Source organism: Archocentrus centrarchus, assembly GCF_007364275.1.
Source record: "Archocentrus centrarchus isolate MPI-CPG fArcCen1 chromosome 18 unlocalized genomic scaffold, fArcCen1 scaffold_23_ctg1, whole genome shotgun sequence".
In the NCBI taxonomy this organism is placed as follows: Eukaryota; Metazoa; Chordata; class Actinopteri; order Cichliformes; family Cichlidae; genus Archocentrus; species Archocentrus centrarchus.
In genome coordinates this window covers 9,044,958-9,059,606 of record NW_022060145.1, presented here as the reverse complement: position 1 = coordinate 9,059,606, position 14,649 = coordinate 9,044,958, and the positions used below count along the sequence as shown (strand labels likewise).

The 14,649-nt window shown below is 43.9% G+C and overlaps 1 protein-coding gene across 2 annotated transcripts in view; it reads left to right on the top strand.

Annotated features, from left to right (window-relative positions):
• Positions 1–4,408: 4,408 nt before the first annotated feature.
• The window catches only part of LOC115775184 (RNA-binding protein with multiple splicing-like), a 41,199-nt gene continuing 30,958 nt past the window's right edge, over positions 4,409–14,649 (top strand). For both annotated transcript variants that reach the window (XM_030722729.1, XM_030722728.1), the window contains exon 1: positions 4,409–4,921. In XM_030722729.1, the coding sequence (XP_030578589.1) occupies positions 4,859–4,921 (63 nt within the window). In that variant the 5' untranslated portion in view covers positions 4,409–4,858. The remainder of the gene's footprint in view (positions 4,922–14,649) is intronic.

The window sequence follows — 14,649 nt, the reverse complement described above, 5'->3', positions numbered from 1 at the left end:
CTTTACGCTGAGCCAACCTGACTGGCTGCTGATTGATTGTAGCTCGCTATTTGGCTTATAAATATGAATTCTGACCTTCTTTCCCAACTCTTTAACAAGGCGGGGTCCTATTAAGTGAGATTAATATGCACGTTATTTCTGTTCCTATTAACTCTTAAAGAAACAAAGCTTCTTGGACCAGCCTGCCTGACATTGCTGCTTTTTGTTAACCTAGCAGCCCCTTAGATAACACAGAGATATCTTCATGTTGGGCTGGAGCATGTCAAAGCTCGCTGACATGTTACCCAGGACACCGTGACCGGTTCGTCTCCCCGCCTGCTCCTTCTTCTTCCCCCCCTTCTGTGCGTGCATGTGTGTGTGTGTGTGTGTGTGTGTGTGTGTGTGTGTGTGTGTGTTTTTATGGTGGTGGGCACCCTCCCTCTCTGAGCATCAGACCACACAGCTCAGCCCTGAGACCTGTCAAACACAGCTGGGACATCTCCCCCACCCTCACCACCACCACCACCTCTCTCCCCGCCTCAACTCCTATCCCATCCTCTCCTCCTCCTTCCTACCTCTCCTCCCCCTCCTCGCTCCCCAGACTCGGGCTGGAAGCTTTGATACAGGGGTGTCGAGAAGCAAGGGGAACATTTCCATTTTTATCTGCTTCGAAGACTCCAAGACCCTCCTCCCTCTCTCATCATTCCGAGCTGCTTCTCATCAGCATAAAAGACTCTGCCGTGTCCCTTCTTCGTTGTGCATGCTTCAGATGCGGCGTAATTGATATAGACATGATCAGGGAGGGGAAAGAGGAGAAATCTGCGAGACCCATCCATGACGACTGCTTTTCCTTCTTTTGTTGCTTTTGAGGCGCAAGTTCAGCAAAAACGACTCGCTCTGTTTTCTGCACCGGCTGTCATAAAAAGCGAGCTTCTGTCCCGAGCAATAAATGTCACGCAACATATAGTCAAAGTCCCCCACTACGGAGCTACTGTCAGCTCCTGAACTTTTCACGGCAGAATACAAAGCGAGGCAGTTGCTCAAAATAAATGTTTTGAAACGGGAAAGCAATTCACGGCCGCCTTGTCACCCGATCAGAGCTTTTACGGCTGTTTTGCAGCAGCCCTCTCTGTAGACAACAGCAGGCACACCAATAAAGTTTTTAGTGTTTCCACGTCTCCCGTCGTTGTTGTTGCAACATTATTTCCATACCTCCAGGGTTTAGCTGTTTTCCCCCTGCTCAGAGGTTGTAAATCAGACTGGGTGAGCTCACCGTGGAACGGTGCAACTAATCATATCCCAATCTTGGGCACTTTACAGGTGTTATCGCTAGTTCCTCTTTACATGCGAAACCTCATTGTAAATCCAGACAGAGATGGGTTCTGTCTCTGGGAGGAACCGTTCGCCCGAAACTGCAAAAACTGCTCAGAGGCCTTGAACTGATGAACTAAGAGCCACGTGAAATTTATTAAGCAGTCGGGTTGATAATTGTCGGTGTCTCCTGTTTTACAGACCATGAATTGTGCTGAGCACTACGATTCAAGGTGTTCAGACACGGAAAGAGAGAAGAAATACTCCTGAGTGTGCATGCCTCACTGGGTGACAAGTCATCTTACGCTTGTCACGTTTACGACTGAAGTGGTGGTATGCAATGCAGATAGTTAATCAGTCAACAGGTTATAGACATATAGTTAAAATAAGTCACTCTTCAATTCTGCACATCTGAAAAATACGAGGCCATAGCTGCTTCCTGCTAATCAGGGTAGACTGTGTAATATAGGTCCGTATATAGGTCTGCTCATGTGTCCAGTATCGGCGTAAAAAAAAAAAAAAAGACTCGGTATAAAAGATTGTGACAAGACACAATCTCACATACCTCCTGTATACTTTCAGTGGCACAGTGGTTTAGTGATTTGCACTGTTTCCCCACTGCAATAAAGTTTTGGCTTTGAACCTTGCTGACTCATTTTTACGTGACGAGTTTTCCTCTTCTACGAATGCTGCTGTTTGCTCCTACGGTCCAAAGGCACGCAGGTCAGACGACACTAAAGCGCCAGCAGGTGGGACAGTAGCAGAGGGCCGAAATAAAATACATGTAACATGGAGCATTGTTAAGTCTTGGACCATTTTCAATTACATTTAATGTCAAATAGCAATCTTGAATTCAAGTTCCTCGAATAAGCTCTTGAGGCTGGTGCCAAAAGTGAGTCAGTCCACACAAACCCCACATTAAAATGCCCAACTTTACCACAAAAATAAACGTGCCTTGTCCAAAAAAACTGTTTTGGTCTCTGTCAGTAATTTTCTCCTTCATAACAGCTCTACTGGGGCTGAATTTTCAAATATCTTATCTATTTAAATTGTTTTTTGATTGATTTGATTGGTGGGTGGACTCTGTTGCTAGCTGTCAGATAAGCTTCAGCTCCACTAACTCCATTTGACCTTCTGACTGTTTGTGGTGTTGGAGCTTTTTTATGCAATTATCCAAAAATAATATTAGTATGGGTTCTCTTAATTGTACTTACAGTCCATCCAATTAAGTGGAAATAAAAACGGTGGATGAATATTATGTTGCATGTCATGTTAGTACTAATCTGTCTTTGTGATGCAGCTTTGCAACCTGTGGCTGCACCTGTAGACAGTACAAAACATGCCCGAAGATTCCAGGTCTAAAATGAAGCCAATGTGAAAGGGCCTTATACCCGCATTCTATCTGAAGGCCAACAGATGGCGATAGCTGTGGTTGCAAAAGGACTTCCAGTTTTATAGAAATCTGTAGGAAACCTGTTTTCTGCCATGACCTTCATAAACACCTTCTTGAGGTGTTTATGGGCTCAGTCTTGGGACTTTAGAAACCAGTGGGTGGCATCGAGGCAGCGACGTCCATCTTTTATACTGTCTAATCAAACTAGCTAGGCTCAGCTGCTAACTTCATCCTTTAAGCCAAATATGCTGGCTTCTGGCTCCAAATAAACAAGATGACGATAGCCATAATGCTGAAGTTGAGGCTTCATGACAAAAGTCCCCGAACCAATGTGTGACGTCACGGGATCTGCAGCCATCTTTTATATACAGTTTGTGATTTTCCCAGACACAAACACAACAGCTTCTTAAGAATAAAGTTTATTAAAGGTGTAACATTTTGCTTACAAATGGCATCGGGAGGTGTAAAAAGAGGTCTTGCAGGCCTTAGTTGGTTTCAGTTTCATAGAGAATATCTCGCTCTAGCACAACTTAAACATAGGTTAAACACATAACCAGGGCCGTATTACCGACCGGGCGAGTGGGGCTGGCGCCCCGGGGCCCATGGATCCAGGGGGCCCAGGGGGGGGCCCAACAACAATCCAGATACCGATGTTGATGCTGATTGCGATAGAGCCCTCTATTCTAGGATCTTCTTTAGTTGTACTTCTTTAGTCTATAAGGGTTAACTGAAATGGGCTGGGGGGAGTGACAGCAGTCAGAGGGCCCTCGGCCACAGGACATAGGAACCAGAGGGCCCCTGGGCCATGTCGTACAGCAACCAGAGGGCCCCTAGGCCACGGAGGACGGCAATCAGAGGGCCCCTGGGCCACGGGGGATGGCAAAGGGCCCCTGAACCACGGGATATGGCAACCAGAGGGCCCCTGGGCCACGGGGGACGGCAATCAGAGGGCCCCTGGGCCACGGGGGACGGCTATCAAAGGGCCCCTGAGCCACGGGATATGGCAACCATAGGGCCCCTGTGCCACAGGAAACAGCAATCAAAGGGCCCCTGGGGTATGCGGTACGGCGACTAGAGCGCCTAGGGGGACAGCAATCAAAGGGCCCCTGGGCTACAGGATATGGCAACTTCGACTGTTCTTGACTCTGCCAATTACGAACTGTGAAGGGGAACGGTCATTCTCCAGAATGGCTCGAATAAAAAATGAGCTCAGGATGAAAATGACCCAAAATCGTCTGAACTCCCTCTCACTTCTTGCAATTGAATCACAGTTTGTGCAACAGCTGAACTTTGATGAGTTGGTAGATGATTTTGCATGAAGGAAGAGCAGAAAGAGACTTTTGTAGGGGAGTGTGTGTCGGGGGGGGGGGGGGGGGGGGGGGGGGGTGGTATAGGCTCGGAGCGGGAGGGGGGGGGGGGGGGGGGCCTTGCAATCTCCTTGCCCCGGGGCCCAGACCCACCTTAATCCGGGCCTGCACATAACACACACATTATAAGAACATGCACATGTAATAAAGGCACAACTGGAACAGCTGATAAAAGTACCGTCATAAACCTTGGCATAGAAAGAGTATTGCAGGAGTGTTGTGACAGAAATAACATTCGTGTGGTCCAAAGGGTGGCTGGTACTGATTTTTTCCACTGAAGCTCTTACAGCGCTTGATAAATCTTGATAAAGCCGAGCAGACGGTGCATCCCTCCCTCTACACCACCCCAAACCCCTCCCCTCGCCTCCTCCCCTCCCCTGCCTCACGCAGGAGATGGGGAGAGAAGTTTGCTCGCGGCGCGGTCCGGCGAACATTACTGTATTTCATTTGGGAAACAGCAACAAGAGCCTCTGGAAAAGCTTTCCAGGGAATGCCGAGGAATATCCAAGTAACCAGCAACACCAGCCGCAGCTAATTATCACCTCGTTCCGTTTGAAGACAAAAAAAAAAAAAAATTAATGAGGTTTAGTCGTCATCATTGATGTCGCCAAATTAGTGGGAAGCTCGGGTCAGTGGGACAGCGGCCGCGCGCGGACGGTTGTCTGTCGGAGGGTGCTTTTAAATTTGTGGGTCCTGGAGAAGAAGCGCAGAGCGAAGCAGCGACAGAGAGAGGAGAGGAGGAAAAAAAAACAGGAAAGGAAGAAAAAGAAGACCGTCCAAGTGAAAGTGATAAAGAGTCCCGCTCAGAATGAATAACAACAAAATCGAGAAAGAAAACGAGCAGAGTGAATTCACCAACCACGAAGAGGAGGTACGTATCCGAGCCTGAGGTGCGGTCTCTGATAGGTGGGTCCTTGACCCCTAATGACATCCTAATAAACGGAGTCATGCTAAAGCTGTAGCGCGAACAGCGACTTCTTAATTCACCGGATCCTGCTTTTCCCCGACTCACGTACTCATTAACGTGCAGCCCCCTTTTTCTGTGCTGTAATCTTGTTTTAACCTCATAAAAGTTTCAAGTGTTGCTGCTTCATCTTTAGACCAACTGTTCGCTCATCACATTTATCTCCGTTTTTCCGCAGCCAGTGCGTTTTTATTGCACTAAATTCTTCACCTGCCTTCACTTTTACACCTCTCCTGTATTATTATTTAATTGTAGCCTTGTTCAAGTTAGCCTTGGTGAACAGAAAGCAAAGAAGGAAAAAGTAAGGAGCAAAACAGGACCTGAGCATTGATGAATCACTAACTAGTAGGTCTTGAGTAACTTTGAAGTCGGGAACTGTGTTTTTCCTGGCTGCGTTACAGCATTGCTAGATATGGCTTACTGTACAATAAAGCCAGACTTCACACAACACTGAAAAGCGGTAGTAAAGGGAGTTCTGAGCCAGGGCGAATTAGTTTTCACTGAAGCTGAGGGAGCAATTGAAGTTCAAACAATTGCTGCTGCAACATGTAGGCAATAACTGGTTGTAACAGAGATCCGCAGCATTACAGTGGAGCAAGAATAGCCTCTTCTAATTACATCTAAAACGCAACAGAATGGCATTGTTTGTCCAAAACCAGATTTAAAAAAAAAATTGGTGGAAATCCATTTAATGTCTTCTGAAAGTGTATTTCCTCTGTGTCGTGCAGGATAACAGCCCAATTTCTTCCCTTTCCCCACTGTAAACATTGCACAATCTGGTTCAACAATATCTCCTCTTTGGTAAATAAGCTTGTAGTGGCTCTCCTTGCATGAGGCAATTTTCTTTGGCTCAGATGAATCTCTATTCAAATGATAGACTTGTTATTTCAGCGCTCCACACATCCGCAGTCAAGTGATGTAAGGAAGGTATATCAGATTATATCAGATATTTCTCTTGGAGCAATTTGATTAGGTTTCAGTGTAGTGTTGGACACTTTTGTAACTGAATAGTCAAACATGGACAGGCTGATGTAATACCATATTTGGTCCACTGTTGAGGTTACTATGGATGCAGGGAACTGCTGTAGCTCCACACAGATGAGGTAAAGAGTAAAGAGGTGATTTCTTGAGATTGGAAAGTTTGGGTTTAAGCTTTGGTCACCTTCTCCTTTTACTAAGAGTGCATTGCTCAAGTAGGATTGTGTAACCAGTATTATGTGGCTCTAAGGGTATTCTTGTTATTGAATAAAATATACAGTATTATTCCCTGTAAAATGAACATATTTAGCCATAGAAAGATCGGTTTTCAGCACCAGAAGATGTCTGCGCATGGCCATCTAACAGTACAAACTGCAAACGTGCTGAATTAAAAGTCCCATATGTGGCAAATGCTCACATTTCAGAAGCTGAAGCTAGAGGAGTGCATGTGTTTTTGGTTAATAAGCAACTTAAGCAACGGCCTGTTTTAAAGTTTTTTGAGCACAACACACCTGAGCACATTTATAATTAAACCAACGAGGGCAAAGCATAAGAAAAACACGTGCTTCACTATTATCGACACAACCTTTCGTAGCATTTGATAGCTGAAATGATTAGTTGGCCATTCTGCTGTTATTTTGGTAAGCGATCGATCACGTTTGAGCACAAATACAAGTAGTAAAGCTTAACAAAATGCGAGGATTTGCTTCTTTTCTTTGTCTTATGTGGCACTAAATTGAAAATGCGCTGCTTATGGATTGTTTTGTAAGACAGAACAGATAAATGAGGCTGTAACGCATCAAATAAATGATCAGATTATTCAGGAATCTCATTTGAGGATTGGTCTACAAGGAAGTCAGCGGTTAGTTGCAGCTCAAGTGTGTTTAATACGCAAGTCTCCAAACTTTTTACCAGCTGTAACAACTTCTGTGATGACCATAAGCTCAGAGATGAGACGCAAGTTGTCTCAGGCACTGTGGAAAAAGGCAGACAGAGACGCAGAGAGAGACTAATGGCCAGAGAGATCTAATGGTTGTGGAACTGTTTGGAAGCCATCCAGACAGCCAGGGACTTAAATTTACTTGGGTGAATTAACGTTAAGGTCAGACAGCCCCACTTTATCTTTTGTGTAATGATGTGTGTTGTATGCAGGGGAGCAGCAAGGTTTGCAGGCGGATGTATCACCCGCACACACATACATATTTTCACTTTTTTGCAGGCAGGTGTGGATATTCTCAGATGAAAAATACTATTCATACTCAGACTAATTTCTGAGTATGACATGTACTTTTTCCTACAGATTTTAAATATAATTTGACATCTTGTTTTTACCTATTTTTTTCCACAAAAGTCCGCTCTGCACAAAGTTCCCCTCAACTGATGCAGAAACTGTAAAATGCCAGCTACCATACCACCAAGGTAACCATAAACTATAACCTTATGAGAGCCAAAGTCTAACAGCCTTGCTGGTATGACTCTCACATGCTGAGCAGCAGCTCCCCACCTCGCCTCTTGCGCAGTGTAGTATGAGACTCAATGGATCACTGATTCGCACCAGTAAAGCACCGTAGCGAGCTTGGCTTCTCATGCCTGCTTCATTGCTCAACCTCACGCGCTGTCGTCTGTGTACACGAAAGCCCGACGATGCTTAATGTTTATCTTCTGTGGGCCGGTGCTCACCAAACATGGTCTTGTTGCAGGCAAGGCATGCAGGTTTCATCCCCGGCAGCAACTAATCTCGTGAACTGCTTCTGATAAGCTTTATTATCAGGTGTTCTGGATGCTTTTGCACACTGTGGCACTTCACTTCACTGATGCAGTCGAGGTGGCATACCGTCGCGTTCATGGTGAATGTCAAAGATAGGTTTGAAGGAGGTCTGGTTTCCAGACCTTGTATGGACAAGATGCCGGGAGAGGACTTAAGAGTAGATTTGACTTTCTAAAGCCGTGACTTGAAGATGCTTTTAATAGATCAATCGCGTGTGCTTTCATTCTTAATGGCGGAGACAGCGATGTGGCGTATGCTCAGAAACACAGTCGAGGCGATTGATTCCAGATGTTTTATCGGGAAGGAGATGGTTCATGACAAAAGTGCACGCGCTGAAGAAACAAACCTGGTTCACCTCAAATTCATCCTATCAGCTTATAAGTGATTGCTGATTCATTGATTAGACAGTTACCTGATTGTTAGAAAAATAAACAGAAGCAGGGATGCAGTGATTGTGAAATTCTGGGCAGATATTGATGTTTAAGATAGCAGTTTGGATGAAGCCTATTCTTTATTTATTATTGTTGTTGTTATCTTTTCTCCCTCCACCCCACACCCTTTGCCAGGGGAGCAAATAAAGTTTATAAAGTTAGCCGGTTGCAGTGCTGATAATCTGTTAATAATCCAGGTTATTAGTCAAGTAGACTCTTCTGATGTTCTAGCTTCCCAAATGTGAAATTTTTCAGATTTCTTTTGCTGCCTTGTCACTGAGAAAGAAATATGAATATGTTTGGACTTCTGACTGTTTATAAGACAAAATAAACACTTTTTACACATAACCTTTGGCTCTGGAAACTGATCGGGATCTTTTGCCTGAACTTTTTGGCACTTAGACAGTTCACTGCAAGGAGAAAAGGTGATTGTATGACTGTATGGAATGCTTTGTAGCTGGCTGATTCACCCAGTGAAGCTTGACCTTTCACCTCTTTGATGTCAGTTGCCCTCCAGCTAAAGTGTATTTACTTAAGTTGACCACTCCCACCCAAAAAAACCCCCCAAAAACTTGGAGGTCTACCAGTAAACCTCTTGTCCTTTGACAAATGACTGAACACAGAACAGAACATCCCTGCCTTTATTTGTTCCTTCACAAGATAAAAAAAAAAAAATCCCTTACTTGAAATCATAGTTTATCTGAAAGCTAAGCTGTCTGTCCTGGCTGTAACAGTCTAACGCAGCAGGAGTAATGAAACTTGTCAGACATCTGTTGATTCTCGTTCTTAGCTGATCATAAACATGTAAGCGGATCTTTACAATTGCCCGAAGAGAAACCGAATATCACTCAAGCAGAGTTCAGCAAATGTGGCGCATCTCCCTGGGGTGTAATTGGATTGTGCTTGGCCTGCTTTGGGCATCTACCAGGTCCTCTTCAAATAGCAGGTCATGTGGCCGCCGTGACCTTTTCCATGAAGAGATGTAGGTGGGGAGCTACGCTGCTGGAGAAGCACGGTGAAGCGGAGGAAGGCCAGTGCCAGTCTGTAAGCACGGTGGCGTGGGCATGTGTGTGGTCTGTACATGTGCATGTATCTATGAAAAGGGCACACAGATGTATTAACTCTCTGTGACAAGAAACCTTACCAGAGGGGAGTATAGAGGGTAAAGTGGCCATGATAGGGAAAAACATCCAAAGGATATGCTGTAGACTGTCTGTGAAGTAGCATGTATCAGACACACACTGTGAGGTATATGGACATATACACAATGAAAAAGTCCCTGTACAGGCTCAGGCAAACAGTAAAACTCTGCTCTATCTACCCATCTGATAGGCTGGCATTTATTTATAAAAGCACCATGGGAATTGTCATCTTATCTTAGCCATTCGTCAGCTGTGTGACAAGAGGTATTTGAAAAGACAACAACAAGGCTTAGCGTCAGGAGCGGCTGTCTGGCAAAAGAGCCTGAAAAACTGATGTGAGGAGAAAAAAAAAGTCAGAGATGATAATTATATATATATATATATATATATATATATATATATACTCCTCTTAAAACCCTTACCTGTCACTTGCTTTGAAATAAATCACATGCTACACAACGGAAGGAAGTGTGAGCTTTTTCCTAGACAGTAGGCCATTTTGTTCTGCTTTGTCATACAGTGTTTATATGCTTCATCTGTCACCTCTGCTTAATATTGCTTACTCACAAGCTATAATTATCTGCCTTACTGTATATCGTATCTCATCTCTGTCTCTTTGCACCTGCCTTCACACTCCTTTTATGTCCTGCACATTGTTTCAGGCCAGACTGGCAACAAATTAAAAGAAAAAACTCTGAAATATGAGCCCTGCGCAGTGAGGGCATCCAGTGGTTTTTATGCAGTGGGGCCCATTTTGCTGGAATGGTTTTGTCCACTTTCAAAGGAAGGATCATTGCAGATCAATGCAAAGTTGTTCTGAGTGATCGCCTTTGTGCTGCAATGAGGCATTTCCATCCTGAAGGCAGTGGTCAGTTTCATTCACAGGGCATGAGGGGTTGCTGATGATGAAAATTATGTCAAGAATGGCATTTGATACCTTCACTAGAGTTCCAGAGACTGGTACAACCAATGCCAAGGCTGGCAGCACATGGTGGCCCAGCTTATTACATTTTTCCTTTAATTTGTCCCCACCCACCCACCCATCCTCCTCCTCTTCCTCCTCCTCCTCCTCCTCTCTTGCTCGCTCTCTCTGCTTTTATCTCCATTCCCCTTTGTTTCCTCCCCTCCTTCCTTTCCTATGTCCCACCCTTTTTCTTCCCTTGCTACCTCCTTATCTTGTTCTCTTTCCATTTCCTCCCACTTTTCCTCCCTCCACCCGGGTACTGTTTATAATTTGTCTCTCTTCTCCTACACTTTCATATCTCTCCCTTCTTTTTCACCCTGCTTTCTGTCTCTCTCTCTCACTCTCTGTATGTCTCTTGTGCACCCGATTTAGTCCCACTAGACAAACTCCTTATCCCTTATCGGGCCCATGGACTCAAAGCATGACGCTGAGATCGCTGAACACAGACACCATTTATGGTCATGGGAAGAGCCTTAAAGACGTGAGCTAGCCAGGAAGAACAAGGAGAAACGTGCCTATCTGACTATGCAGCTGCATACCAACTACCCTTTGGCTGACCAGCAAGAATTGGCAATCTAAGGTCAGGCCTGAAAAACAAGAAAAAGCATTAAATATACAAGAAAATGAGCTTTTTCTCTTGTCAGCTTGCTTCACACTAAAGCTGCTTACTGTAGGCTGGCTGGCTTAGAGTGGTGCTAATTTGATAGATATGGTATTTTTATGATTCTAGATTATATACTGTGTTTAATTTTTTTTGTGCGTGTGTGTGCTAAATATATGTTTGGGATTTTATGTGTTTTAACTAAATAGCCCCTGAGATCTTGCTAAATATCTGTATTAGCTGATATTGGCCCGGCTCTGTTGAATTTGACCGTCTTGGCAAACAAGATGACATTTACTAGAGCACGCCCAATATTATTGGACGACAGTAGTTATTTGCCAATATATTGGTATCACCATATATAATAATGATGAAAATTTAAAAAGTAGAGAAGATGCAGGAGAAACACCATTCAACCATGTAATGAGTGTTGATGTTGCATCGTTTGCTCACTAGACGGCACTCTGCAACTTACCTGCTGACAGCGTCTTAGCAAGGACTCACAAACAAGTACACCTAACAAATGTTAGGAAATCAGTTAATGTTTCATGGGCATGAGAGAGAAAAAAATATTGGCTGCTGTATTGGTATATTGCTATATTGTATCAATCTTAAAACTCCTGTATCGGTCTTTAAAGTCCTGTATTGGCTGAGCACTAACATTTACCAGTGTTAGGGGCCAGTATCTGACAATTCATTCTGTGGCATCTAGGTGGTTAAAAAAATTTGTGAGGAGTAGCTGAAAGATTTAATAGAAACCACTCTACTATTTAATATAATCGTGTCTTACTTTTTTTTTTTTTTTTTTTACCTTTTATTCAAAAACCAGTGAGTTGCATTAAAAATGATAGATGGATACAAAGCAGTCATTATTTGCAGATGAAAATATGGGATCACTTAGTGCCATCAATGACAAACCAAACGAAACAGCTGCAGCACATAAAGGAAACAACTTGTTAGCAGCAGGCTAAGATTTCTTCACGGTGACGCAGACGATGACTGAGTATCCCACTGTTGTTTTTTTCCTCCACTTGCCCAAGACACTTTAACCCTCTACCCATCCAACCACAACACTGAGCAGTCTAAGGTGTCCCACTCGGGCAGGCGACAACAAAGGAAGTCCAGGAAAGGCTGACGCGGAGATTAGTTCACGTTAATGAGCACTTAGGAATTTAAAGTCCATTCATGGAGAGTCATCAGATAACAAAAGGAAAGAAGAGAATGGTGCTTGTATGAATGACTTTTGATGAATTCTTTGAATGGGTCATTTGTAAGGTGAAGTACAGTTGATGAGAAGGAAAAAAAAACATATATATATCAAGAATCAAGAATCAAGAATCAAGAATGCCTTTATTAGTCCCACAAATGGGGAAATTGCAGTTAACAGAAACATCCATCCAAAACAATATATATATATGAGTGCGATCAAGAGAATAGGTTATCCTTTTCTAAGTCAGATTAAAAACTAGTGGAACTCTTATGGAGGGATGAAGAAAAGAGCAAGAGAAGGAAAAACTGAAGTGGGCGCTTACTTTTCCTGCTTTTCCTAGGTCATTTGTTTTAAATGTCTTTTAAAGGTTAACCTGTGGAACATTTACAGACCCTTACTGAGCAGTAACTGTTAGTCCAAAGCCCTTGTGGGAGTAAGAGAGAGACAGAGGAAAACAAAGCAGGTCTCCTCCGAGAGTTTACTCCTGATGTTCGGAGTGTGCTCGATCTCACAGTTGACCCCAGACCTGCGCAGTAACCCGGGTTAGTGTGTGACCTCCGACCCTAAATGTGAAATTTGACCCGTTGAACCCAGGTGATTAAGAGACAAAAACGAGCCATCCATTAAATGGTCGTTCAGCACCTCCTGGGCCTGCGGCCTCTCACTCTTCACATTCCTCGATGGAAGATGAAGAGGGAAAACTTGTGAGGATGATGGAGAGTGATGTCAAGCCGGAGCGGTGACAGTTCAGGGGGTGTGGGAGTCTGTCAGTCGGGCTGGTTTTTAATCACGCTGTGCTCAACTGATGCAAGAAAACTCAACCTGCCCTGAGCTCACGTGGGCTTACGGGTAGACTTTGATTTTTTTTTTAGCTCGGTCACAGAGAACAAGGACTCGGGTGGATTTGAAAGCAAGCTGTGTGGACGGGCAATGAAACATTTCCTCTGAGCTTTTCTTCTTCATCTCCTTTTATTGTCTCATGTGCAGGTAATCGCCTCACTGTTGCATGTGCATTTGCTACGTTATGCTACTGTACCCTCTCCTCAAGGTTAGAGCTGTGTCCTGCCACGGCTGGCTCGAAGGACCTCCATCTATTAACTTGGCTGTCGAACACGCACGGGGAGGGAGAACGAAACACATAGTAATCTTCTCACATTGCACCAAGGTCGTGTCCCTCATTTCAGCCAGAATGAACGGTCAAAAAAGCACTCAATTAAAGTCAGGGCAAATATGTGAGGGAGTCACATAACGCAGCAGAGTATAATGAGGCATTTCAGGCGATTGCTCTAACAAATTTAACAGTGTACAATGTAAGCTGAATAGAAATGACACATTAATACGTTACAGGGTCGTTCACTTCGACAAATCAGGCCACTCTATATAATGCCTGCTGAATTGCATCATCTTCACTTCAAAGTTCATTTGTGCACATTTTGAATGGCGTTTCCGTCAGTTGTGGTTATTAAACGGTTGTGGTGTCAGTTGTGTTTGTTTGGTGGAAGTTGGTCTGAGGGCTTTTGTTAGTTCAGCCGTAAGAAAATGTTGTTACTCTTCGCCGTATTATTGTTACTGAAATATTCTGAAAAAACTTGTGTGCAGAGGTTTGATGATCGTTTTGAATATTCCTTAAGACTCCTTAAATCATCCATCCATCAGTTTTCTTCTGCTTATGCAATTCAGGGTCCCTGTTTTATGGAATATAAGCAAATTAAAAATTCTTTGAGAGTAACACAATAAAAAGTATTTAGTTAGTCTTTAATTCAATACAAAGCACTGTTATCTGGTTTGACCATCCAGTTGTCCCAGATCCACATTCACTGAGCATCAGGGACCAAATGATGCTCAGATCCGGTCTCTGTGGGCGCCATATTGTCTGCTGCAGGAGTCCCAGTTCATCTTGTGCTGGAAGAGTGTGTTTAGAGCTGCTGCCCTGCTGAGCAATGCGTTTGGGACCAATAAGATGAAATCTGAATTTTTGCAACGGATTGCATATACAAACTTACCGATACAGTATATATTTGTTGTTTAGACTGTTGGCTGTTTAAATAAGGAATAGGGAGATGTCAACATGTGCTCCCGGAAATCACAATGTGACTTTCTTTTTTTTTTTTACTGTTTTCTGACATTTTACAGCTAGCTGCCCTAGCCTTGATAATTATAATGTTGAACAATGATTGTTGACTAGGTACAGCGCTAGCTCTCATCCACAACAAAAAAGGATCTTCTCTTCAAGGTAACACCTCACTTGAGTATTATTGTGAGCACAGACTCCTCACCCCTCACTTTCCATCCATAGGTCAGAAAAAATACACTGATAGAGTATCAATAGGGTGATGACCTCACCCGGCGCTTGTTGAGTCAAAGATCTCTGATTAGAGGTGCGCAGATCCCATAGGACTCGCTGCAGAAGTGGCCTTAATAGGATCTGATGTTTTTGGCCTGGGGCTCGGCGCTCTGCTGTGCACCGCTAAGGCGTTGCCAGGGAACTGCACTGGCACGCCGGCTGTGAAGTACTCAGCTGGATTGTGGTAGGTAGGGACT